This window comes from Orbicella franksi, chromosome 10, assembly GCF_964199315.1.
Source record: "Orbicella franksi chromosome 10, jaOrbFran1.1, whole genome shotgun sequence".
NCBI lineage: Eukaryota > Metazoa > Cnidaria > Anthozoa > Scleractinia > Merulinidae > Orbicella > Orbicella franksi.
Window position 1 is genome coordinate 21,453,551 of NC_138154.1, and position 24,031 is coordinate 21,477,581.

Genomic DNA, 24,031 nt, shown 5'->3' on the forward strand with positions numbered 1-24,031 from the left:
CCTCGTGTTTGATCAAGAAACGGCTTCCTGTCTTAACGTGGAGTTCGTTTTTTTTTGTCATAAAATATGAAATTGTAATCGTATCGTTCGTTGTCTCACAGATGTGCCACACGAGATCACTGTGTACACGGGTGACGTGAAATCAGCAGGAACAGATTCAGCTATCTCCCTGACATTGTTCGGATCTGAAGGTACAACTCCAGAGTTTGAGCTCGATAAAGATGAATCCCGCTTTGAACGAGGCGGTGTTGATCTCATAAGAATGGACTTGGATGATGTGGGAAAACTGCTGAAGGCCAGAATCGCAGTCGACGGCAAAGGGACCCGTCCCGATTGGTTCCTGGAAAAGGTATTTTATTTTATTTTACTATTTAGCTCACCGAGGATTGAATTTTTCTTTATATTTGTAACATCACAGAGCGATCTTTACTTACATCGGTGTCGGGTGATGTTTGATTTTCCCATAAGTGTGTTGTTGTATTGAAGTTAAATTCAGTCTTACAGACATACAGATAAGACCAATTGAAAACGTTTGTGCCATTTACTTGCTGTTAGAAATTCGAGAGGAACACGTTGAAAATTGGACGACATTTTCTGTTGAAAAACGTTGAACTTAAAGGCTTTCAACTATATTGCTTCGATCACACCTCCCAATGACATTTTTTCCATATTTATACTGATTCAGGTAACAAGGTGATTATGGAATCCTCAATAAAAGCAAAGAATGCTGGAAATTATAGATCCTTGCAAAGACTGGGCACATATACTCAACTGTAATATACATGTAGCTATTAATTATTGAAAGGAAAACTTATCATGTCATAGTGTTAAGACCTGGTCATAATTGTAGAATAACCTGCAACTTTTAAAGCCTTTCAGTTCAAATTGACACTTTAACTAAACATTTCGTGCTCTTTCTAGTCGATGATATCTGTGTTAAATTCAGGAGGAAAAACTAAAACGTAGGTAGCGGCAATTTGAAATTCGAGAAAACAATAACTTGTATGTTTTTATTTATTTATTTATTTTTTAAACAGATGATAATAAGAAACATGGAGACCCACTGCGTGAGCGTGTTTAAATCCAATCAGTGGTTTTCCAAAACAGGAGATGGAAAGTTAGTCCAAGAGATACCGGCTGAGGTTGATGGCGAAGAAGTGTTGACTGGTAAGTTGATATCAAAACGGCAAAATACGCGTTGACTGCGGATTAGGTGGAAAAATATTCACGGCGAGTGTTATGTAATTCCACGAGTAGTTTGGGCGAGTCAAATAATAGTTATCAACCCGAAGAATAAGCTTTACAGCGATACTGCACACAAGGAGTTTTGAACTGTTTTCCCCGCCAAAATCAGACTAAATGTCCCAAGATTTTTTTTTCTCGCTGACTAGGGTTTGATAATAAATGACAAAACAAAACCCTTGGCCCAGATTCCGTCTGTGGTGAAACTTTCTGTAAAACTGGTCTACAGGCGTGGTTGCGGAGTCGTTCTAATGTCCCAGATTGTCAGCAGCGTCACTCAATCTCGTTCTCAGACCCCGTGCCTTCGACGCTCGACGCTCTGGAAAATAGTAAAAACAAACCGGAGTCAGAAAATCCTCTTTCTGGTTTGATTTTGCGCCTGCGTCCTAGTTGAACAATGGCGTTTAAACATGAGTAGCGAAAGCAACCGCTGAGCCAGATCAGTTGTGGCTCAATTTCCAATTTCGCCCAGAGGTCTTAGTCTTGCCGCTCACCAGAGAGGGTTAGAGAGTGCTTTCCATTCAACCGATAATTCTGGAATTTTCGAAACGGGAGCAAATGGTACGGAAATTCCTTTGGAAAGTTTCCAGAAAATCCGAAAATTGTTAAATTTCCGAAATGCGACCCATTCAACCGGAAATTCCGGAAATTGCGGGATGAAAATCAAGGGGAATAGAAATTTCTGATAATAAATGTTCTAAAATTTGAGTATAGCTCGCGAGATTGTCTTCTTTTCCGGAGTTTGTGGAAAATGCCCTTTCATTCGCCACCAGAAGTTTTCGGAAATACAAAACGGAATTTTTGGTTGAATGGAAAGCGCCCAGATATTGAGCCTCACCTTGCATTTGTTTATTGGGGTCGTCACGCCGTAGTTATCGTTTTCGTGAAGAGGAAAGATTGCGTGACAAGCTCACAGCGCGTCAGCATATAGGACGCTTACTGTTATTGGTTTGTTCTCAATTCTGTAAACAGAGACTTCATATAAGGTAAACGTAAAGACCGGAGATGTGATTGGAGCTGGGACAGACGCTAACGTGTTCATGATTATTTTTGGCGAAAATGGCGACAGTGGAGAGCTGGCTTTGAAGAACTCTGAAACATACAAAGATAAGTTTGAACGGAACCATACTGATGTCTTTACCTTCAAGAACTTACTTAGTTTAGGTAAGTGACAAAGGAAACTTGTTTCTGAAAAAATGTTTGAACCTTACGTCTTCCAGAGCACTCGATTGTTCTATTGCTTGTAAAGTACCTGTAACTTTATTGTAGATCTTGAGATAAAATAAAAATTCAAAGCAGTGGTCTGAAACATGATTGACGTTCAAGATGTTAATTAATAACAAATAGATTCCATGTTGCCGTGCGTCTGTTCAGTAATTAAGGACTTTAAGCAATGACGACGGCGACACCAGAGACGTCGCCTAGTAAGAAATGGATGTTTTTTTACCTTCGGACTTCGTAACTATCTGAATCTGTTCAGCACGCCAGTTAGTCTGAGAACGTGCTTAAACTAAATATTTAATGCCAGTGAGTGATCAATTCCAAAAGGAATACAAAAAATTGGCCGTCGTGGCCTACGTTCTCCAAAATACTCAGAACTTGGTCATTTCACGTTGTATGTTTTGCAGAGGACAGCTCTGAAATGTACAAAGATTTAAAACGCACGTGTATGGCCATTGTTCTGCTCATTATACCCTTTGTTTGGTGACGTTTTCGTTACCGTTGCCATCGTAGTTTTCTTAAGCTCCCTATATTGATGACAGATGACGTTAAAATGTGGTAAGAACAAAACAGTGACAAACGAGGCGATAGGCGCGTGTGTCAATTTCTGAACAGTCGCGAAGCAACATGGATTTAATCAAGACATGAAACAAAATGTTAATTACGTCATCCATACGTCTTTCCTCCGATTGATCATTGATTTCGAATTGATTTCGACAGTGTAGGATTTGAAAAACCCAATTTGTCACTTTTCTTAATTAAAGAAGGAAGTCATTAATCATCATGAGCATCCTGGGTTTGCTGTACAAAAAGTGTTTTCAATTGCTATACTGTAAATCTAGCGTATTTTATTGACAAAAGTTTGACGAAAGTGAATCATTTGTACTTTTATTGTTACTTCTTTCTCAGGTGAACTTACCAAAGTCCGCATTTGGCATGACAATAAATTCCTCGGGGCAAACTGGTTTCTTGAAAACGTGGAAATCGTCGACGAGTCCAACAATGAAAAGTATCATTTTCCCTGCAACCGGTGGCTCGCTAAGGATAAAGATGATGGCAGCCTAATAAGAGAGCTGACTTGTGCAAACGCTAAGAAAAGTAATGATTCACGGTCACCTACAAGTAAGTAACTGGCTTGACTGGTTACTGTATGTGAAGAAAAATATGTTATCTGTCAGCTTTTTCTGAATAGGCCACTATCGTCGCGTTTTAGCAAATAAATCGTGATCGTACAAGCCTGAGGAAAAATAGTTGAATTTGGAGAACAGTATTTTTAATTTACGAATCATAAGAATCCACGAGAACAAGGGAGGAAGTGGATTGTTAAGTAGATAATCTTGTTGCAATATGAATTTATGTACAAATTATGTACTTTTTATCATTAAGGTGGAGTTAATTGCCTTTATTACTCCAAAACCGGAGGTAGCTTTTCCTCCATTTTGTTTGTTTTCTCCAGATCGGAAGTAAAGATTTCTTACACACTTGCGTCCACGATAAATGGTACCAAGGTTCTCATTCTGGGGATTGCTCTCCACTGTTTGCCTTGCTGCAATTCGAAACTCTGTTTAAAATAGTTATTATCCTCTATTCGTTTTTTTTTTTTATTTGTGACAGCTTTTGAACTGACTTTCCTCACGAGTGACAAGCAACACGCGGGAACTACACAAAACGCATGGATCGTGCTTGAAGGGGAAGAAAGAAAGTCTCAGGAATATCAGATAGAAAACAGCCCCAAGAACAAAGTCCTACGCCGAGGACAAACCGACAGTTTGAAATTTGTGACTAAAAACCTAGGAAGTCTTACCCATGTGACAGTTGGGCACCGCAGAAGAGAAGGCTCCATTGTCAAGGGGACTGGGAAGGAGACTGGCTGGTTTTTACATGAACTAATTGTCACTCATCTTGAAAGTGGAGAAAGGTAAGCTTATCATACTACTCGCTTCACTTGAGTTCAGCAACTGTATAGGAGAACTGAAGCATATGAACTGGCTTAAAGTAGCTATTTCTCTATGTGCAGAATCTCCTTTTAATATCTCATCGTAATTGTTTACTAAGGAAGAAAGACATCACAGAGATAACATTTAACCAAACAGAAATAACGATGGTTTTGATTGGCCAAGATTGAGACGGATTGCGGAAGACAAAAATTTTGGTCCTCATTTTGCAGGACGCAGCTCCTTTGCTACTTCCAGTCCTAATCTTGACTTTCTAGAGCTGCTAGTGAGACCTCGGGTGAGCTGGTACTGGTATCACGTGATCATCTCAGTGATGCCAAGGTTGTTTCAGTGGTTGCCTTGCCTTGTTGTGATGTGTTCATAAAAAGGCAAAGATTTCACTTAGTGACAGTTATCTTGCTGTGGAGTTTTAGGCAATTTCAGCGTATTTTTAAAGGCAACGTGAAGCTCAAACTCGTTGAAATTTCTTTAATTGAGAAAACGGACTAAAACTTTACAACATTCTGAGTTAATGCACAAAGAATGCAAGGAAAACCCTTTGTAATCATTTTTCGTATTTGTATCTTCTAAATACGGTCATTCACCTGCACAAACTGTTATGATTTGCGTTGTTTCGCAGTACCGTATAATTGAACCTGGGATTTTTGTGCTTAGCTCTGAGACATTTGCATGATTTTGCTCTTTTTTTTGTGGCAGATACGTGTTTCCCTGCCGTCAGTGGATTCCTCTCAGCGCTGATAAGAATGACGCTGTTCGCTTAGACTGCAAATCTTGCGAAAAACCGAGGATGGCGACCATTAGAGGTATGACTGTAAACATAGTCTGCTGTGTTTGACGAAATTCACAAGGACATCATATATTAAGTTTCAATTAGTCCCTGAATGTAAGGCACTCAGTTTTTCCAAATCTATCAGATTGTCTTGTGTGATTGTACGAGCCCCTCGGGAGAGTATTCTTCAGAAAGGACATCTTGTTATTGACCATAGTGGTACTTTATTTTGATATCCGAGACTACATTGAGAATATTATTTTCTTTCCCTACCGTCATTCCATTTCTTTCGACACCGTTGCCGACTAGCGTTCTTAGTTGGGCTTGTCCTTGTAGCGCACATCAAGCTTGTCACATTTAAACCCAGTTACAAGTGCCCAAACTCCTGCAAGTCGTCTGTGGCTCAGTTGTAGAGCATGTAACTAGTGTACACAGGGTCAGAAATTCAACATCGAATTTTTTTTTCCAACCTACGTTACTTATTGATTATTGCCAATTTGTTTCTTTACTTACTTACTTACTTACTTTCTTTCTCTTCGGTTATTTTAGACCTTCAGCCTGTTCAATATCTAATCGAAGTGGTCACAGCCGACATATCCCACGCAGGCACAGATGCCAACGTATCCATTACCTTATATGGCTCGAACGGTGACACTGGACAGAGACAACTGACCAAAAAGTTCGTCAACTTGTTCGAAAGAGGAAAAACGGACGACTTCAAGATCGAGGCACTGGATCTTGGCCAGCTGACGCGCCTGCGCATAGAGCATGACAACAAAGGCTTTGGAGCCGGTTGGATGCTGGATAGAGTTGACGTGACGAATCTAACGAGTCAAGAGAAGGTGACTTTTCCTTGTGGACAATGGCTTGATAAGAAGAAAGGAGACGGAAAGATTTGTCGAGATCTCCTTCCATTACCGACGTGACTGCCATGAAAACTATGCTTGCCGACTCAACGAATCTGCGATAGATCTCGGGTTTGCGTGACCGTCACGCGTCACACTGCCATTAACTCGATGGTGAAGATTCTTCGGATTCCATGGTTTTCAAGTTTTCGTAAAGAGCAGGATGTCAGTTCCAATTATTTATCTACACAGCAAAGAGGATTCCTGTTTACGGTGGTGGAAATTGTTTCTTCTCAGAGAGCTTTGTACAAACATAAAATTTAGGAACAAGAGGAAACCACGATCGAACAACAACCTTACTTACAACCTTCACAAAATCAAGTTCTCCCTGGGAACTTGAAGACATTGTATGCCAACGGCAGGTGGAACTTTGCTTTTGATTCCAGTTGAGTAGCGGAACTATAACTACCGTTTTATCCAGTGCCAAGCTAGGCTGATAAAGAGTATTGGCGATGACATTTTATCGGCCTGGTCAACCTCTATTTTCATCCGAGGAGAGTAACAAAAAACTGTGTGTAAATGTAAGGGAGAGTTAGATGCCTATGAAATGAAAAATAATTACTGCTTATTTGAAAAGCTTTTCAAAATATAGAAGAAAGGCATTTTCCGTTTTGAATGATGATGATGATGATGATGATGATGAACATTTCTGATGCCAGGTTTGAAGAACACTGCTTCAATATTTACAGAGATATTCTTTATTCAGTATTTTACCATTTTAGTTGCAACTTCATGACGTCATCACTTTCCCAATTTGCATAATACAAAAACGTAAATATCTCTGAAACGAAAAAAGATATTCCAAAAAGGAAAACACCATTCCTTGTTTTGAAAAGCCTTTCAAATAAGCAGCAATTATTTTTCATTTCATGGGCGCTTTTCACAGGGCTTTTGTGATGATACGTTGGCGCGTTCTTGAGTTTGTGTATCAGTAGTGCTTATACAAATCGTCATACATTATCCCGACACATATCGATGCCGAAATGGAATACATTATACTTCACTAGGGATATTTAATTGCATTTAAATCGAAATAAAATATTACGTACTTTTTAATTCGTGTGGTTGATAAAAGGCCGGCTTGTAACGACGGCAGTTATGGGAGGCAAGCAGTATAATGGAAACGAGATCCCGACGCAAATGCGAGAACATTCGACTTACTTATTATTTAATGTTTGATCTCGTGACTCTGTTTTCAGACGGTTTTTTAATTTAAATTTGGTGTTTTTTTGAAGCTTCAATTTCTGTTTCACAGTGGGACCCCGTTAAAACGGTCACCAACAAGCCATGATTTCGCCGTATTAACGGGGTGGCCGTATCAACGGAGTAGGGTCAAGTTTCATGACTGGTCTAAATTGAGTGACGTATTGTCAGATATATCACAACTGCGTTTCTAAACAACTTTATAAGCATCCGAAATGCAGATACAATTTTTAAAAATTGAACTGCAATCATTATATACAATATTAACAATGGAAAGATGAACATAACTGGTTTAAGTGGCCTTATAAACGGGGTAAGATTATAAAGGATTATCCAGGTTGGGATTTTAGAATGTAAAGTAAACAAATTCGGATGTTTTACACGCCGTTTAAGTTTGATCACTATTACTATTGAGGGAGTACTTTATTTCGCCACAATTCCAACCCCCTATTTAGCCCTAACAGGGTTTCGAATGCGTTCGCGAATTCACTTTTGAATTTTAAAATTAATAGAGGAAGATAGTTACGGAGCCATGAGGCGAGGTTATACCTTCCTGCAATGACTAACACTGAGCAAATAATCATGAAATATTTTGCCCTAAAATAACAGTTTTATTTTATCAGGGGAGATTGAAAGAAATCTGATCATAGTTTTCAAAGGAGAACGCCAGGCGCGCGACCCTCTGAACCGCGGGAAACGTTACACCTCAACATCACACTATCAACTAAAAAAACTTCACGTTTCCCCAATTCGCCAACAGTAGAGTCCAGGATTTACAATTTAATTTGCAAATACCGCTGTCGCTGTTATACCATAAGCTGTTCTTAGAGATGGTTTGGGTCCTACAATAAGCTGGCTTACAAGAACACAAGAAAATGGCAATAACAGCCAAAGCAAACCCACTATATACACCACTGTCATTAATGACTTTCTAGCCTTTAACTCATGGATTGTTTTTGTAGATACACTGACTGACTGTGACGCTGATATTACCTGTGTTTGAATTTGCACTCTGTGGTAACCTACGATTCAAGTTTCAGTGTTATTTAGTCAATCAGCGCGCGTATTTTATTTGGGCTGTTTTCTAAATCTGAACGATAATCAAAATGAAAATCTACATTAGGAATAACGGAACAGAGAACCAGCGAAAAATTTAAAAAACCGCAATATAGTGGAATTTCCATTTTTGTTTTGTTGAGATTCTTCAATCATTGTTAAGAAAGCTGTCTTTCCTAAAAAGAAAACCGTCCTAGTAAAACAAATTTTTGATAATTAGAACTTATAGCCTGTAAATTTAAAGCGCATCACCTAGTTCTCCCGTGTTGAAGTTTAAACTATTTCCTTCCTGGACTCACAGACTCAACTGTCTGGTGTGTTTTAAAGAAGTCGTTTGCCAAAAGTTCTATCTAGTTTGTATCTCTTACTTCTCAAAGGTACTTACTAATAGAGGGGTTTTAGAGGATCCTGACCGCTCTCTAGACTTCAGTGGCACTATTTTCCGGGGATGAATAAGTTAAAAGTTACAAGTCCCAAGCTAGGCAGGTCTCAAGTCACTTAAAGATTTCCCCCTCCCCTTAATAATGTAACTACAACAAACAAGAGCCAAAAGATATTGCCTGCCTCATATGTACACTCCGTAAACCACAGGGAGACTACTTCTCAAAAGAGTTTTAAGTGATAACACGCAAAACAGCTCAGATCTATTTTTGTGTTATGATACCATATTAATACAGCGAAATCACTCGTGACTATAGTCGCCTACAATTGTGTGAAGATCTACAAGTAGAAATTTAGAAACGTCTCCATGCACGAAAATATGAAAGTACAGTCGAACCTCCTGTAAGCGGACACCCTTGGGACCAGAAAAAGTGTCCCCTTAATTTTAACAGTAGAGCCCGCATATGCGGGGTTAGAAATGCAGTGGCTGGGATCATTACTAAGTGTTCGCTTACGGGAGGTTTCCGCCTACGGGGGGTACTTATAAGGGGAGCGTCGCCTGTGTATTTTAGTGTGCAAATTACACGACTTACACGACTTACACTACTAGTACAACTACAATTACCAGAACCGGTGCAGGAATCAAAACAGGGTTAAACTGCAGCAGTTAAGACAGATTTCACAGTCGTAACACTGACAGGCTAATATCAATATTAAATTGAGCCCGTGGTTTTCTTGACAGGAGTTTGTTAGGCAACATGCCTCATCCTTATGATAAACAGCTGACTCAAGAACCCGTGGTATGTTCGCGGGGCCTTAGAGGTGAAAAGGTAAGTGTTTAAGAGCCTAAGACCCCACAACTGCTGGCTATTTACTTTTACGACTCTGGAGGTTACTTCCCACCCTTCGCATTTTGCTAGGGCGCTACAAGAGCTCACCGGTGTCTATTTCTTGTTATATCTCCTGGCTGGGGAAAGGGATCGTGAGAGTAAAGTCAAAATAATGCATGATCCACCGCGCTATGCTTAGTCTTAATGTCGTACCCAGGTCTCACTAATCTCACCCTCGGGCTGTTTGACGCTAGCGCTTGGCCGTGGCAATCAGGGTTCGAGATTACTCTAAGATACTACGTATGCCGCTAAGGGCTTTAAAAAATTGCGGAGTTGGTTAACTCGTCTCGTATCGTGCTTCTATGCACAAAGATAGAAATTCGTTAACGAAATAAGTAAATAAGCGGCGACTTTAAGAAAACGCTGTTATCTTTTCTTTTAAGTTTGGTGTGACGCCTTTTCTTTGTGGACTTCATATTACAGGCTTGAAACAGACTGGCCGTAATTTTCCATACGTGTTCCTTCTGGAGACGAAAGTTCCATCAAAGGATTCACCTCAGATTTGACTTTCTTTTTCAGGCTAAAAAGAAAAAGAAAAGAAAAATACTTTTTTTGCATCTTTTGATGAATACACAAGTTATGAGTTTCTACACTGAGCCGTTTGAAAAAGTTTAATGTGTTTTAAAGTTATTTAAAAAACAGTCCTAAAAAGAAAATACGCGCGCTGATTGGTTAAAACCATGTTTCTATTAAACAATTAGATTATGAGCTCGAGAATTCTATTTCAACAATAAAGTGTTTCTGTCGAGAAACTATCGGCTGATAGTTGCCCCGCGGAAATTTGATGTTCTTAAAACAAATATTTGCCCGAGAAGCGAAGCTTCAAGGGCAAATATGCTAGTTTTAAGAACATCAAATTTCCAAGGGGCAACTATCAGACCGATAGTTCCGCGACATAAACACTCTATTGTCTTTATTGTTCACCACTAAATTTTCTTCCGTACGACAATTCAAAAATCATATTGAATTATTTTCAACTATTTTAGATGAAAGCCGTGAAAGCCAAACCTAAAATTTGAAAAAGAAAACAAACAAAAACCCACTTAATACAAATTCAATTGCTTATTTTCTATAAGCCCGCTTGTTTACAGAAATATTTTCACGGACGAGTACTATCCATCCAGGTATTTTCTTTGGACGGGCACCATGGGTTGATAGTGTCTCTCCGCGGATGAACACTATCGCGTCACGTGATCAATTTAAACCAATAACAATCGGGGAAAATTTAGTGGTGAACTATAACGCGTGATAGTTGACGAGGGCGCAGCCCGAGTTTTCTATCACGTATAGAAATCGAGAGCGAATAATCTAATTGTTTTAGTATAAATCTACTAGTCGTTCAAAACTTTATCTAAATCCTCTTCACAGACAGTTGGAAAACGTCAAGAAGCGGCGGTCATTTTGTGAACAAGGGGACACTGCTACGGTAATCACTATCTATTACAAAAGAGATACTGAGTGGCGTAGCCAATCAGAGAACGACAGTCGTGATAAAACACTAGTAGATTTATACTAAAACTCGATAGAAACACCGTACTTTTTTCTGTTTCTTAAGTAACGATTTCTCTGAAGGGGAATAGGTTGTTAGTTGTATAACTCAGATGACTAGATCACCTGGCTCTGCATGAAGTGGCAACCCCTGAAGTAATTAGCCATGAATCTTGGCAGTCCCTTGTCCAGTTCCTGAACTCTTCTTTCTTCCGCCCCATATAGGGGCTGAACCCGGGCGGGCGAAAAGAAGAGACTATTCTTTTCGCCCGCCCGGGTTCAGCCCCTATTGGGCGGGAAGAAAGGAGAGTTCAGGAACTGGACTATCTATCGTAAGTATATGTATCGTTGATATGATAAAAAAAAATTCAGTATCTCACCACCAAAACACCAATATAACTATCAAGATGATAACGACCACTCCTGCACCAATACCAATCGCAATCCACTTCCAGTCATTGCTGCTTGGCTCGGCTGGTCCCGCTGTTGGTGACTCAGTCGGTTTGGACCAAGCTTCTACGTCAGAAATGTTTGCTCCGATAGCTGTCTCGAGCGCGGACTTGTTAGTTTTAACAATATGTACCAGAATATCGCGAGGCAGGACCGCAGCATCTCCGATGAAGAGTCCAAGGGGCTGCTGAACGTAAAACACGATCTGGAGAGAGTCCGATGCGTTGCTAGGGTAACCAGGCAGGAGGTGAACCTGGTCAGCGGTGTAGAGGTCCAAAAAAGGTGAAATTCTAGTAGAAAATAATACATAACACTGAATAAAACTACGGGAACTAATCCTAGGACATCCCAAACGATGAAATATTGTAAAACATTCCCAGGATTACTATGTTTTACAGTGCTACTCTTGATTTCACATTTCTCGCGGATTTCACGAAAAGTCGTCTAGATTTATCCAGGTTCGTTACGGACCATAGTTTCGTCAGTTGACGAACTTTTCATTATCATTATTTTTTTCAAGTTTGTGGCCTCAATTAGGTAGACGAAGTAGTTAAAAACATCACCAAAGATTAGGAGGTTTGGCGTTTGAATTGCATCGGTGGAAGTCATTTACAAGAACAAACTGTAGCACTCTGCGGTAATCTGTCAGTAATACTATGATCAAATGATATATGTAGCCGATTTCGTTGACCCAACGCCTTTTTGAAAACTTCTCTCTAACATAGGCAATTTAAAATTATAAGTAATAAGTAATGCCACAATATGTTTCTTTTCTGATCCCTGATCTTCCCTCTGTTGAGTTTGGTCCTGGTCTGAATTTTAAGACAAAAACCTCTTATAACGTTTTCCTGGAGTACAAATATCTTGAGATGATTGTACCTCGCGCGTGATTTGTACTCCGCAAGAGTGGAGGTGGATGTAATTCCTTCTAGTATCGCATTAGCTTCACACACAACAACACTTGACACACTACATTATATGTTTCTACTCACCTCTGTCTGCTTGATTCTTTTAGTGCGCATCTCGCCCTGTTCTTAGCGCAGTAATCTGTTGTTATAGACGCCAGTTTTTCTTTGAAAGACTTGTCGGTTTCGAAATCCCATTCAAACTGTTAAAGAAAATACCAACATCAATTTTTGCCACTGAGAACTGATTAATAAACCTTCGGACATATTTCATTTTCATTTCCAATAGGTGAATGTGTTGATGAACAAGTCTCTGATCTTCTCCTTTCCCTTCACCTCCCTCCCTCCCCCATCCACTTACGCATATCATCGCTGTCCAAAAAAATGATGTGCTGAGAGTGTTTCCAAAGATTTCTCACTTACATCGCTTGTGAGTGGAATTACGAACTGCACAGCTTCTTCCCTCTCTTTCTTTGATGGCACACGCGGTTCAGGTAACACTGGCTTGGGGGCTGTCTCATTCTTCTCCAGGCCTAGACGAGAAAAACAAAAACAGCCTTCAAATCATACTTCTAAGATCGCATTCTTCTAGAAACTGGTAAAACATTACATGTTGCCAAAAAATGTAAAACCCGTGAGTAATAAAATGCGAATGCCTAAACAAGTCTCTTAAACGGGAATTCTCGTTTAATATCATTTCTTTTGTGCCCATCGTGCGATTTTCACTTGATTATGGAAAAGTGATTGATTTTACAGGCTACGTTACACGATTGGCTTAAAATACGCGCGTGCCACTTCATCCAGTCGACATCCAATCAGAAGTAAAACCAAGATCAATCGTGACTTTCTCGCACGCGTTTTCCCGCGTCTCGCGTCCGCCAAATGTATTTTCTTCGCGTTTTGATTGGTTCATTGCACTGCTTACGGCAATGTGATTGGCCAGAGTGAAAACCTTTAGCACACTATTGTAAGCACAAAAAGGGCGACAATAACATGCACCAACGTACAGACAGTCGGTCCGTCACTATACTAAGTCTAATGCTGATTACCTCTGCATTTGCCATCAATGAAATACAGATCTTGTTCACATTCACACTTGTAAGAGCCGCGAGTGTTGACGCACATGTGAAACTCATCTGTACAGTTGTAAAAGTCTTCGTCGACGCATTCATTGATATCTGACGAGTAAACAAAACACAGTTATCCAAACGCAGATTACATTATATAATTGAACGTATAGTTGCATTTTTCTTTTTCGTCGAATTGAATTTTCCCAGAGAAATATTTCTGGAATCTTGCGTTAACATCCGAAACAGTGCCACATGACTGAGTAGCCAAGGGAGCTTGTCTTGTTATTCACACCAGTCCCTTGCAGAGCGAGTATAAGATCCGACTCCCCAATGTGTTCATATCATTTTCACGTAACTAGTGTTCTCTATCTCAGATACTTAACGCTTGCGACTCCCTTTCACGCTCATTCCTTCCATCCTTTAGGCCGCGTTCTCTTTCCTTTTCTTTGCTTTTTATTCTCCCTCCCTCACCCAACCGCCCATTTTCTTTTTCACATTTATGTCTCTTTGAACGTGGTCGCCATTTTTCTCCAAATTTTCTACGAACATAAAAGGCACTGCTGTGGATAGCTAGCTATCCACGTGTCCCAGGATCAAAGCTAAAAAAGACTCACGTGTTTGCGGTGTCAATTTAGGTTAAAATATTTTTATCAAAACAAAATCTCACGAAAATGATTTGCTGCTGATAATATTAACATAGCTTTATTACTCCTTAAGTAGCTGTTCGAAATACAGCTGCCTAAAAAGTGAAACAAATTTAAGTGCCACATACCTTCACACTCGTAACCATCCTTGTTCAATTCGAAACCTTTTTCACAGGAACAGTTATAACTTCCTGGTGTATTTTCACAAATCTGACTGCAGCGATGACGTGGATTGTCTGGATCACATTCGTTGATGTCTGTAAAAAAGTACAAAACAAAAGTAATTGCAGTCGATTCTGCTGCAGTTTTGGCCTTTCATGAATACTGGTGCGAAGAAAGAAGTCGATGGTGACGACGACCACGACGACGATGATGGTGATGGTGATGAAAATGACGATAATTAGTAGTGCGAAAATGATTACAATTGCGGAGATAACGATTGACACTATGATGACGATGATGACACTAGCATATATCTTCATGTAATATCTATCAGATAGTTTTTATCACGTGATTGCAGGGTCTAAAGAAGTCTATCTGACAATATTCCACAAACAGAGATGGAGGATCTCTGAGTGAAATCTCCAGTTTTCAAAATTTTCGATTTAAATTCGTATGTTCAGTTCGACACCCAACAAATATAGCTAGACTGAATCTTATGAACAGAGTTTGGTACACTCACAGAATCACTCCAATCAATACTTCACAAGTTAACCGGTATCTCCCAGAGAGGCCATTTAAATATCGCGTGGATGCAGGATCCCATGGACTACTGGGGGATGTTTGTTCGTGAACATTTTCCGTTCTTCAACGCTCTCGTAAAACTTGGAGCTATCACCAGGGACAAATGAATAAAATCAACCTCCATTTGCCTGGAAAGAAGTATGCATCAGTATTTGCCTGCGGGTATTATCTGTTACAGGAAACCTTTAGCTTCGACGATCATTATCACGTCCAAGAACAATTTATATGGAAATACCCTTGTCTCAAATAAAACGTTACATCATGAATTTAAGTAACTGTTATTTTAAAGTACCTCTGCAAGTTTTTCCATCACTCTCCAGCTCGTAATTAGCAAAACAGGCACACGTTGCTTGGTTATTGCTTCCTTTGAAGCAGACATGTTGACAGCCACGACCATCAGAACAAGGGTTTATGGCTGTAAAGAAACATAGACAGATTGAACTACTACAAATGTAATACTATTTTCCCACCGTTCTGAAGGCAGATCAAACTCGGGATATCTTTTTCTCTAAGTGATAGGGACAGTTTATTACAATTTTTGAAAAAGCGTCTGAAGAATTGTATTACATAATCTGGCGCAGAAAGGACAGGAAAAGAACGATCGTGCCCGTTGCACTTAAGCTTTTAAAAGGGAGTTTAAGAAAACCACGACGGCAACGGCAACGGGAACGTCGCGAAACAAAAGGTTTAATGGGCATGAGCAGTACAATGGCTGAACACGTGCGTTATAAGTTTTAGTACATTTCTTTACCGTCCTCTGCAAAACAACATCGTGAAATAACCAAATTCTGCGTTGTCAGGATAACCACGTGCACCACGTAAGGGACCATTCATTTTTTATGAGGGAGGGGGGGCTGGTGGGATTTGGGAAGCACCATTTAAAAATCGCATGAGCCCCCCTCAGCTTGCCAATTTTTTCACGTGGCCCCCCCTTATAGCGGTCATTTTTTTGGGATGACCCCCCCCCCAAAAAAAAAAATTGAACAAACAGTATTTAGATTTCAACTTTTTTAATATTTCTCTATTATCCCCCTACTTCACGTTTTGTGCTCACTGTGAAGACAATATTTACAATCCCTATACTACAGAGAGCTGTTGTTTGAAAAACAAATCAAAAGAAAGACAAGTCAATTTCGGATCTCCTAGTTATGGCTCGCCCTGAGCGTGTGGCATTTGGCCTCTCATTGGCATCTCCCTCATCTGAATTGATGAATGCCCACAGTTTTAATGTAAAACAGATCAAATGTATAGAAGCTAAGTTGACGAAGGTCACGCAGGACATGGAAGCACTAGAAAATAAGAGCAATTATAACAGCATATTCAAGGGCATACTCAAACAGCACATCAACAAAAGGAGAAGGAAAAAAGAAAACCGCAGAAAGTCAAATGAAAGAAAGAGGAAGCGGACTGAAAACAACGTCCAACGAGTTTATGGAATCTGTGTTGGAAACCCGCTAGGAAATGATCTTCCACAATGCCTTGTGTACCCTCCTAGAACGGCCGTCCCGGAAGAGTGTATTAAAGTTGAGGATGTTGCCACGTCGTTATTTAGAAGAGATGGGCCATACATCGCACTGCTCTTGGAAGGGAATTATTTCACCAATGCTGCAAGAAGCAGAATCACCACCAACCTTGAGCAGGAAGACAGAGATTATGTTTACACCTTCATGTACCCTGAAGAGTACACTCTGACGGAAAGCATTGCAGCTTCTTGCAGCATCGGTGAAAGAGACTCCCATAGCAGCACAAGCGGCGACGAAGAACTCGACGACAGCGAAGATGAAGATGAGTGCCAGTGAAAGTTGCATTCGAAAATAACAGTGTTAAATACTTCTTTTCAGTAGCTACAAATGTTTTTTGTCGCCAAACGTTTTTTTAAAGCAGAAGGAAAGTTTGTAATGAATTTGTATCCTGCCTTCTATGTTTATTCTATAGCAATTTTTTTGATATTCAAACATTATGCCATTTTAAAGTTTTACTAAAATATTTCACATGACCCCCCCTTTTTCCCTTATTTTTTTGGGATGCCCCCCCCCTCGAAAGCCATCTTTTTTCGCATGCCCCCCCCCCCAAATCCCACCAGCCCTCCCTACCTGATAAAAAATGAACGGTCCCTTAAACCACGACGGCCATTTTTCCTATTTTTATTTCAAATGTTTCGCCCTGTCCCAGATTCAGTTCCGTGATAGCTTTGATAGTGAGAAACAAAGGAAAATGACTTTAGGGTATCGCGAGACTCGTAGGTAAAATATAAAATCATTTCTTTTTTTTTTTATCGACGACGTCTTCGGCGTCACTTCCTGTTTTCTTAAACTCCCTATTATCTCGTGAACTCGCTGAACATCGTAGGATTCGCGTTGACGGCAGTCAAATGAAAGAGTTTTGTCGTAAAACAATTGCAATTGTTTATTAAAAACGGGGAATCGAAATGGGACTATAGTCCAAGAGTTACCAATTAAATGGTTACATTTGATGTACAGATTATAGATCACTCTCCGATGAGGAAAAACCAAACCAGAAAAACTTACCTGAACACTTTCTCCAATCAGTAGGATCAGGTTTGAAGAACTCGTAACATGAACAGTTGTAGCTTCCTATACTGTTGGTGCACTTCTGCATGCAGTCATTTGAAGGTTCGCATTCATTAATATCTGCAGGAGAAGTATTAATAAAATGTGATTTTGCAATTCAGTTTCTAAGTAAGATTTCTTAAGGTAAAAAAGATTGTAATATATACTCATTTACATTATGTGCGGTCAGCGGGGATTCAATCAGATGATGCTCCTAAAGGAATATGTGACAATGCCAGCCGCTGTTGTGGCATGCATTTCTGTAACTAGACAGAAGTGTTTTTTCATCCCTCTCCCTCCCTCCCCTGGTTCTTTTAGGGATTTACATAGGATAGCGGGCGTCGCCCAGTTAAGGTGAGGGCTGCAAAACACGCGGGAAAAGATATTCTTTGTATAAACTATGATTGAAAGCTGAGAGTTAACTGAAGCGGCTATGGTCTTTTACTCAGCCATTTCCATTCAAGCCTCCCCTGGGCTTGAATTACTGCGTTGTTCTTATTAAACATGCTTCAGGCTATGCAGTACTGTTTTCTACTTGTAACACAAAGTATAGGGGAAAATTGTAAATTGTGGTAGAAAATATCGTTCCCACTTTTAAACAATTATCTCCGATACAAGCCATCGACGAAATTATGACTTATCATTATGTTAATATTTAATTAGCAAAATTCATTTCATCTTGCTTTGATCTACGCAATATTCTACTTTCAAATCAAACCAATGTAAGTTGATTGCTACATCATAACATTAATATATGATCACGATAATCGTTACTGTTTTAGTTATAGTTATTAAGGTTTTGCAACACTGTATGTATTTATGGTCATGCAAATAAAGCTAGTTGTTGTTGTTGTAGTAATAAAGCAGTGGAGTCTCTTACAGTGTCTTCGCCGATAACAACAGCAATTGCTGCAACCTGTGCGGCCAGTAAATTTTTTCGCCCGAAATAAGAGGTCTCACCCACCCATTAAGAAGAAAGGACGAATTTTTAGAATTTTAAATGTACATTAATATAGAATTTTAGAATGTTAAACTTTAAAGCGTTTCTTAGGACAACATGTACTCTTTTATTTCGTTTCATTGTTTGCCAAATGAATATTTCAATTTTAACTTTTTAAAAGAATCTTATAATACTATATTAATGAAAATTTTTAGGTAGAGTTCATACAGTGTCCCCAATTAGCCCACATGGGCTAAATACATCGACACTAAAATAAAGTTCTTACTTACTTATTTGCTTACTCACTTACTATCACAGCTGCGGCCATCAGCATTCAGTGTGTATCCGTCGCGACAATCACAGAAGAAAGAAGCTGGCAGATTTACACAAAGTTGTTCACAGCTGTTCGACAAATTATTTTGACACTCGTCAAAGTCTGAAAAATTAAACTTAAAATGTTCAGAACTTTGAAAAAGAGAGAAAATTTATCGTCAAAAAATTATTGGTGGTTTTTGAATAATAAGTAAGTAATACACAGGAAATTAGAGAATCTTAAAACTCTTTTCAAAGTAGTTTATATGGCTAGAAATACCAACGTCAACGTCAAGCCATTTTGGTGTAGTCAGATAGAGTAATTGCAGCGTTCTTCTCTCGATAAACGTTGGAGGTCTCTTATGATGTTTAAACTCACCTACACAGTGAGCGCCATCTCCAGTATATCCTGATGGACAGGGTCCACATTTATACCCACTGGCATTTGCTGGCGGTGGAAGATCAATGCACTCAACTCCTGTATAGCACGGCTGACCATTACTCTCGCAGGCGTCAATGTCACTGTCACAGAACCTTCCTGTGTATCCCCCCTGACATGCGCAACCCATGTATACAAACTTGCTGTCAGTATTGACATTGTCACCTTCTTCTGGTTGCACACACTGACCACCGTGGTTGCAGGCGCACATGTTAATTGTTGGACTCCAGGTGGCACTTGCGCCTTTGTCATCAGTAGCAACGAATGACAGATTGAACTACAATGAAAGAAGGTGAAGGAAATTGTGATCTGGTTGTTAACATACGATAATTAAAGTAGTTATGTCATAGAAGTCTGATATAGATTTCGCCAACCCTAAATGCGAAGCTGCTGCGCCGGGTTATTCAAGGCCCGATTAATCTGATCAAGGATAAGGGAGAATTTTGATTTGACTTTTGTAACTTTGCGGTGAGGTTTTCTGTATATTGTTTTGCCTTCTGTTTAGAGTACTAGTTTGAATAATCTCAAACTACACAAAACAAAAGCAGTGAAAAACATTTATATACAAGAAAGATGTATACTTCAGTTAATTTCAATCCTGGGTTAGCTTTAACAGGCTTCCGAACATCCCGGCACTGATTACAAGAAGTTAACCTGGCATGAGCTCGCGATCCAATCGAAAAGCAGCACTTGGTCAGCGGTCAACTTCAAAAAAACACATGACCTGAGCTCGAAACTTGAACCCGCGATATGGTCACGTGATACTGGTCAGCGATTCCTTGATTCCTCAATTGATCATAACTTGGATGTCCGGTATCAAAGAAGGACGCTATAACAGTCAAGGCTGCATGTCTCTGTCAACCTATTTGCTGTAGTATGACCGCCATCTTGGGCGACTCCGTCGTCGCCGTCGTGCGTACGCGCCCACGAGCAATACCGCTAGCCATGACAAACATGAGAAAAGCAAGTCATGGGTTTTCTTTTCTTTCCCATATGGTTGTGGTGCTCCGCTTGGCGGCCTTTCGGGCCGCCGGAGCTCCGCTATAAACGTCGGCTTCACTTTTTGAGATAATCGTCTCAATCTTTGGTAGTTTTACTGCATGCTAACCTAGTTCCCAGGGGCTCTCATTTCCCCACCCCTGGGAACGAGGTTGACTGAATGCGTGTTCGTTAATGTAGCCTACCTTTTTTGACGAGGTAAAATTCCATGTAAAGTACAACTCGTTTCCAATTTGGCTCACTGTGGCTCCAGCAGGCTCGTTAATCACTCGAAATGTTATTGTATCGTTATCCACAGCAGTGATATTCAACTCAACTGTTTCATGAAGTGTGGCATTTATCACATTTGATTCGGTTAATATCTTGGGTGGGAAGTTGTCTGAGAAGACAATACGTGAATGAACAGTTGGACGATAAAGTAATTATCGTATCTAACAGCCAACTGATTCAACTTCGAAAACCGAGAAGTGGATTTACTGCTTGTCGAGTTCTATTTTATTGTTACGTATACCCATGGTTAATAGAGGGGACTGGTTATGAAGCCCAGCAAACATCAAAGGAGCAAACAAAGATGCCAAAATTCATGTTGGGAGGTCCACGACCGTGCACAATCTTTTGTTTTGCGCTCATACACTATGCATGAATTACGTAACCAACACGTTTCTATTGGTTAGTTCCTCAGTATGGAGTAAACAGCTATTGTATTTTGTGCACGGTCAAGGCCACAAAAGAGAACAAAAACATACGACAAAGAACTTTGTCGAGTTTCATAACCATTCCCTTCTATTAACTATGGTATACCTAATATTTTCGTACGATCAAAGCTTTGCACGTATCAGACAACAGGCGAGTTAAACAGGGAAGTATTACATAAATTATTCAGCTTCATTTTAAATATTTCAGGGAACAAATATATCATATAAGAAAAAAAATGAAAAGTTTAACTTTTCGGTAAATAAAACTAGGACAAAATGTTTGTTTGTTTTGGAGATCCTGGTGAGCAGGAGAGCATTCCCTCTCGTCATCGACATAAACAGGGCTGTTAATGAGATTCAAGAATTTTGTTAAAGTTATGATTAATCATGTTATTCTCCGTAGCTTACCCAGTTTGTTCGATTCGTTAACCAACTGAACGTTTATGCCCTTCGTTACCATGCCAACAGACAGGTCATTCGTAGAGGCCGCGTCAAACAGGCATTCGCGATCTTCACCACATTCTCCTTCAGCTTTTTCTCTTAAACTGTCGTTATGCCATGTGATGTTATCCGCAAACATGGGAACGAAATCAGTGTTTTTAAAGGTATCCACGCTTTCATTTTGAGCATAGGTGAAGAGTGACTGGGATTGGTTGATTTGCCCTAAAACAATTGAACACGAATCAACACAGATATCAGGACAAGTTCAATCTATCAATATTCTATCCTTATTCGCAGGCCGAATAACATAAATGAAAATCTAACATGCTTACATTTTACACCAAACTTGAAATGAATCTCCTTTAAAGATGAAGATGATGGCAAAACTGTTCCATTAGGCAATGTAAAGTCGTCATCCGGGTCATCGTTCCACGTTCCCAGCAAGCCTTTGGTGGTATTCTTGTAAACGTCTGCTGGAGTTACCACGAACGACAGCATCTCCTTTTTCTCACAGAAATTCACCGACATTGTTGACGGGAAAGAAACCTGCAAACAGTTTTCTTCCGATTTTGAGACAGAAAGGTTTCTACCAACTTCTACACTTTGGTTTGTCAGCTTGTCGTAGTCTTCGTAGTTTACTTGGTCTATCAGAATATCGATTCCACCTGAGGACGTGGAAAACAATTAATTTTACCAAGTAAAATATTTATGTATTTTTCCATATTAGTCCAAATGGATTTCTAAATATTTGGTGTCTCCTCAGTCTTTGAGTGTATCATAGATCGCAAAAAGATTGTTACTGTTTAAAAAGAAAAGTTTCTTGCTGGTGGTTCAACAATGGAGCGTTTTCAAATGACGTCCCGGCAGTCATATTGCTGTTCCATAACAATGAAACAGCAGCCCTGTTAGTATCCCAAACCAATCTTGTGGTAGTTGAACTCTTTTCTTATGTTAACACTTCATTTTCTTCTTATATGCCCTGGGGTTAACTAGGATTTTGCCGAATGCTATTTTGCGGTCTCTTGTCCTGTTTACTTAAAGTCGTCTACCAAAGCTACCCATTTTTTAGGGATCATTTTGTTGCTTGAAAATAGACTACTTTCGGAATTATGATGTAATATATCAAACACAAGAGACAGTGTTTCATCGGCATATCCAAACGCCGAGAAGAGAGTTGACGCGCAGCGGAGCATTTTTGATGCAATTCCAGGTTTTTGGATAGGCGATGAGACACTGTCTCGAGTGTTTGATAAATCTTTTCAATCGAAACAAACACAAAGGAGTAAACGGAGAAGTAAAATCGTCAAAATCTATGCTAATTAAGACCGGGTATCCAAACCTCCTTCACGGTTGGGGTTTTCTCTGTTTTTTACTTGATGAATTATTAATGATAAAAATTGCGATAAAACATTCCGTAAAAGCAAATAAAAATTTGTTGACGACGTTTCGACGTTTGTGTAACGTCATTATCAAGTCAAAGATGAAAAGCACCTCGTAAAAGCACCTCGTAGACATCTTGTCTACGAGATGCTTTTGATCAAGGAGCGCAATCCCAGTCTCAACACGCAGACTGATTTCATTCGCGCAAAACTCTTTGTTTAAAAGAACATTCCATCACCTATTGTCTTTTTAGTATTTAAATATTTTTTATCATTCACTCTTTGACTTGATAATGACGTTAGCCAAACGTCGAAACGTCCTCAACAAATTTTTAATATGCTTTTACGGAATGTTTTACGCAATTTTTTATCGTTAAATGTTTTACAAAAATCGCTTCTTTTTCGAATTATTAAGTGTCATCGTCACGATGATCAAAAGCAAACACATGTGTTCATGTGCATTCACTTAAACTATTTTACTTCTGTTGTAAAAACAACTTCGCACATATTTTGTGGTAAATGGTATATGTATATATATCCCTCACCACCTTCCTTCAATCGGACTTCGATGGTGCTCGTATTTTCTTCTTTAGCTGCGCCGGCTGAGAAAATAGTGGCGGTTGTTAGATTTCCTTACGCAGCTTTTGTTCTGGCCTGTAGCTGGAATGCTCCATTTTGTGCATCAATCATGACGTATTCCCCAAGTCCATTGAACGTGTAATTCCCACCATCCAGAGTCTTGAAGTGAGGATCACCCCAGAACCAACCTAGAACAATCAAACTGGATTCAGTGTCCTCGTCAGGAAAAAGGAAGACAGCATCATTCTTGCTGATCTGGTTCAAAATACTTTGTCAGCTTTTTTTTTTTTTTTGCAAAATCACCTTTGGTATAGCATTCATCGTCGTATTGTCATTGTTACCTGCCATGGAGATTTGAGTGCATTCAACACCATGAGGGCAAAACCAGTTCAGCTTCAAAAGTAGTGTTAACAGAAGAACTCTTCAACAGAGCGAGACCCTCCGTCTAAAATCTTAAGGAAGGCTCAATGGAGGCAAATGGAAGCACGTAAACTGAGAGATTTTTTTCTTGGCTGAAGATGCGACAAGTATTGCAAAAAACCGACAATGTTATCTGTAAAGACTGCTGAAACAGGTCGACGGGAGCGGTGCCAAACCTATGTTGACTGCAATATGACGTCATTGAAGTTGACATAAGTAAAGTAGCGTTATGATTTTAAAAAGGCCACGTTGAGGACCGAGGTTGACAATTAAGGGGTTAAAAGATCAGAAGAGTGAAAATAAAGACATACTGAAATGTTATTTATTACCTAAC

The 24,031-nt window shown here is 39.6% G+C and overlaps 2 protein-coding genes across 2 annotated transcripts in view; one reads left to right on the plus strand and one right to left on the minus strand.

Moving 5' to 3' along the window:
• LOC145500192 (lipoxygenase homology domain-containing protein 1-like) overlaps positions 1–7,148 on the plus strand; it is a 38,065-nt gene extending 30,917 nt beyond the window's left edge. Inside the window, exons 38-44 of the mRNA XM_081479707.1 lie at positions 102–349; positions 1,038–1,167; positions 2,215–2,406; positions 3,373–3,585; positions 4,078–4,381; positions 5,115–5,221; positions 5,737–7,148. Of these exons, the coding sequence (XP_081335833.1) occupies positions 102–349; positions 1,038–1,167; positions 2,215–2,406; positions 3,373–3,585; positions 4,078–4,381; positions 5,115–5,221; positions 5,737–6,113 (1,571 nt within the window). The 3' untranslated portion in view covers positions 6,114–7,148. The remainder of the gene's footprint in view (positions 1–101; positions 350–1,037; positions 1,168–2,214; positions 2,407–3,372; positions 3,586–4,077; positions 4,382–5,114; positions 5,222–5,736) is intronic.
• A 361-nt stretch (positions 7,149–7,509) lies between these two features.
• LOC145500199 (mucin-like protein) lies at positions 7,510–24,006 on the minus strand. The gene is made up of 14 exons (XM_081479717.1): positions 23,244–24,006; positions 21,652–21,984; positions 21,287–21,541; positions 20,369–20,562; positions 19,125–19,461; positions 18,744–18,869; positions 17,452–17,574; positions 15,216–15,338; positions 14,308–14,436; positions 13,515–13,643; positions 12,889–12,998; positions 12,553–12,668; positions 11,491–11,850; positions 7,510–10,142 (listed from the first exon to the last, which is right to left on the minus strand). The coding sequence occupies exons 2-14, from the start codon at positions 21,845–21,847 to the stop codon at positions 10,040–10,042; spliced, it is 2,301 nt and encodes a 766-aa protein (XP_081335843.1). The 5' UTR covers positions 21,848–21,984; positions 23,244–24,006; the 3' UTR covers positions 7,510–10,039.
• Positions 24,007–24,031: the final 25 nt, after the last annotated feature.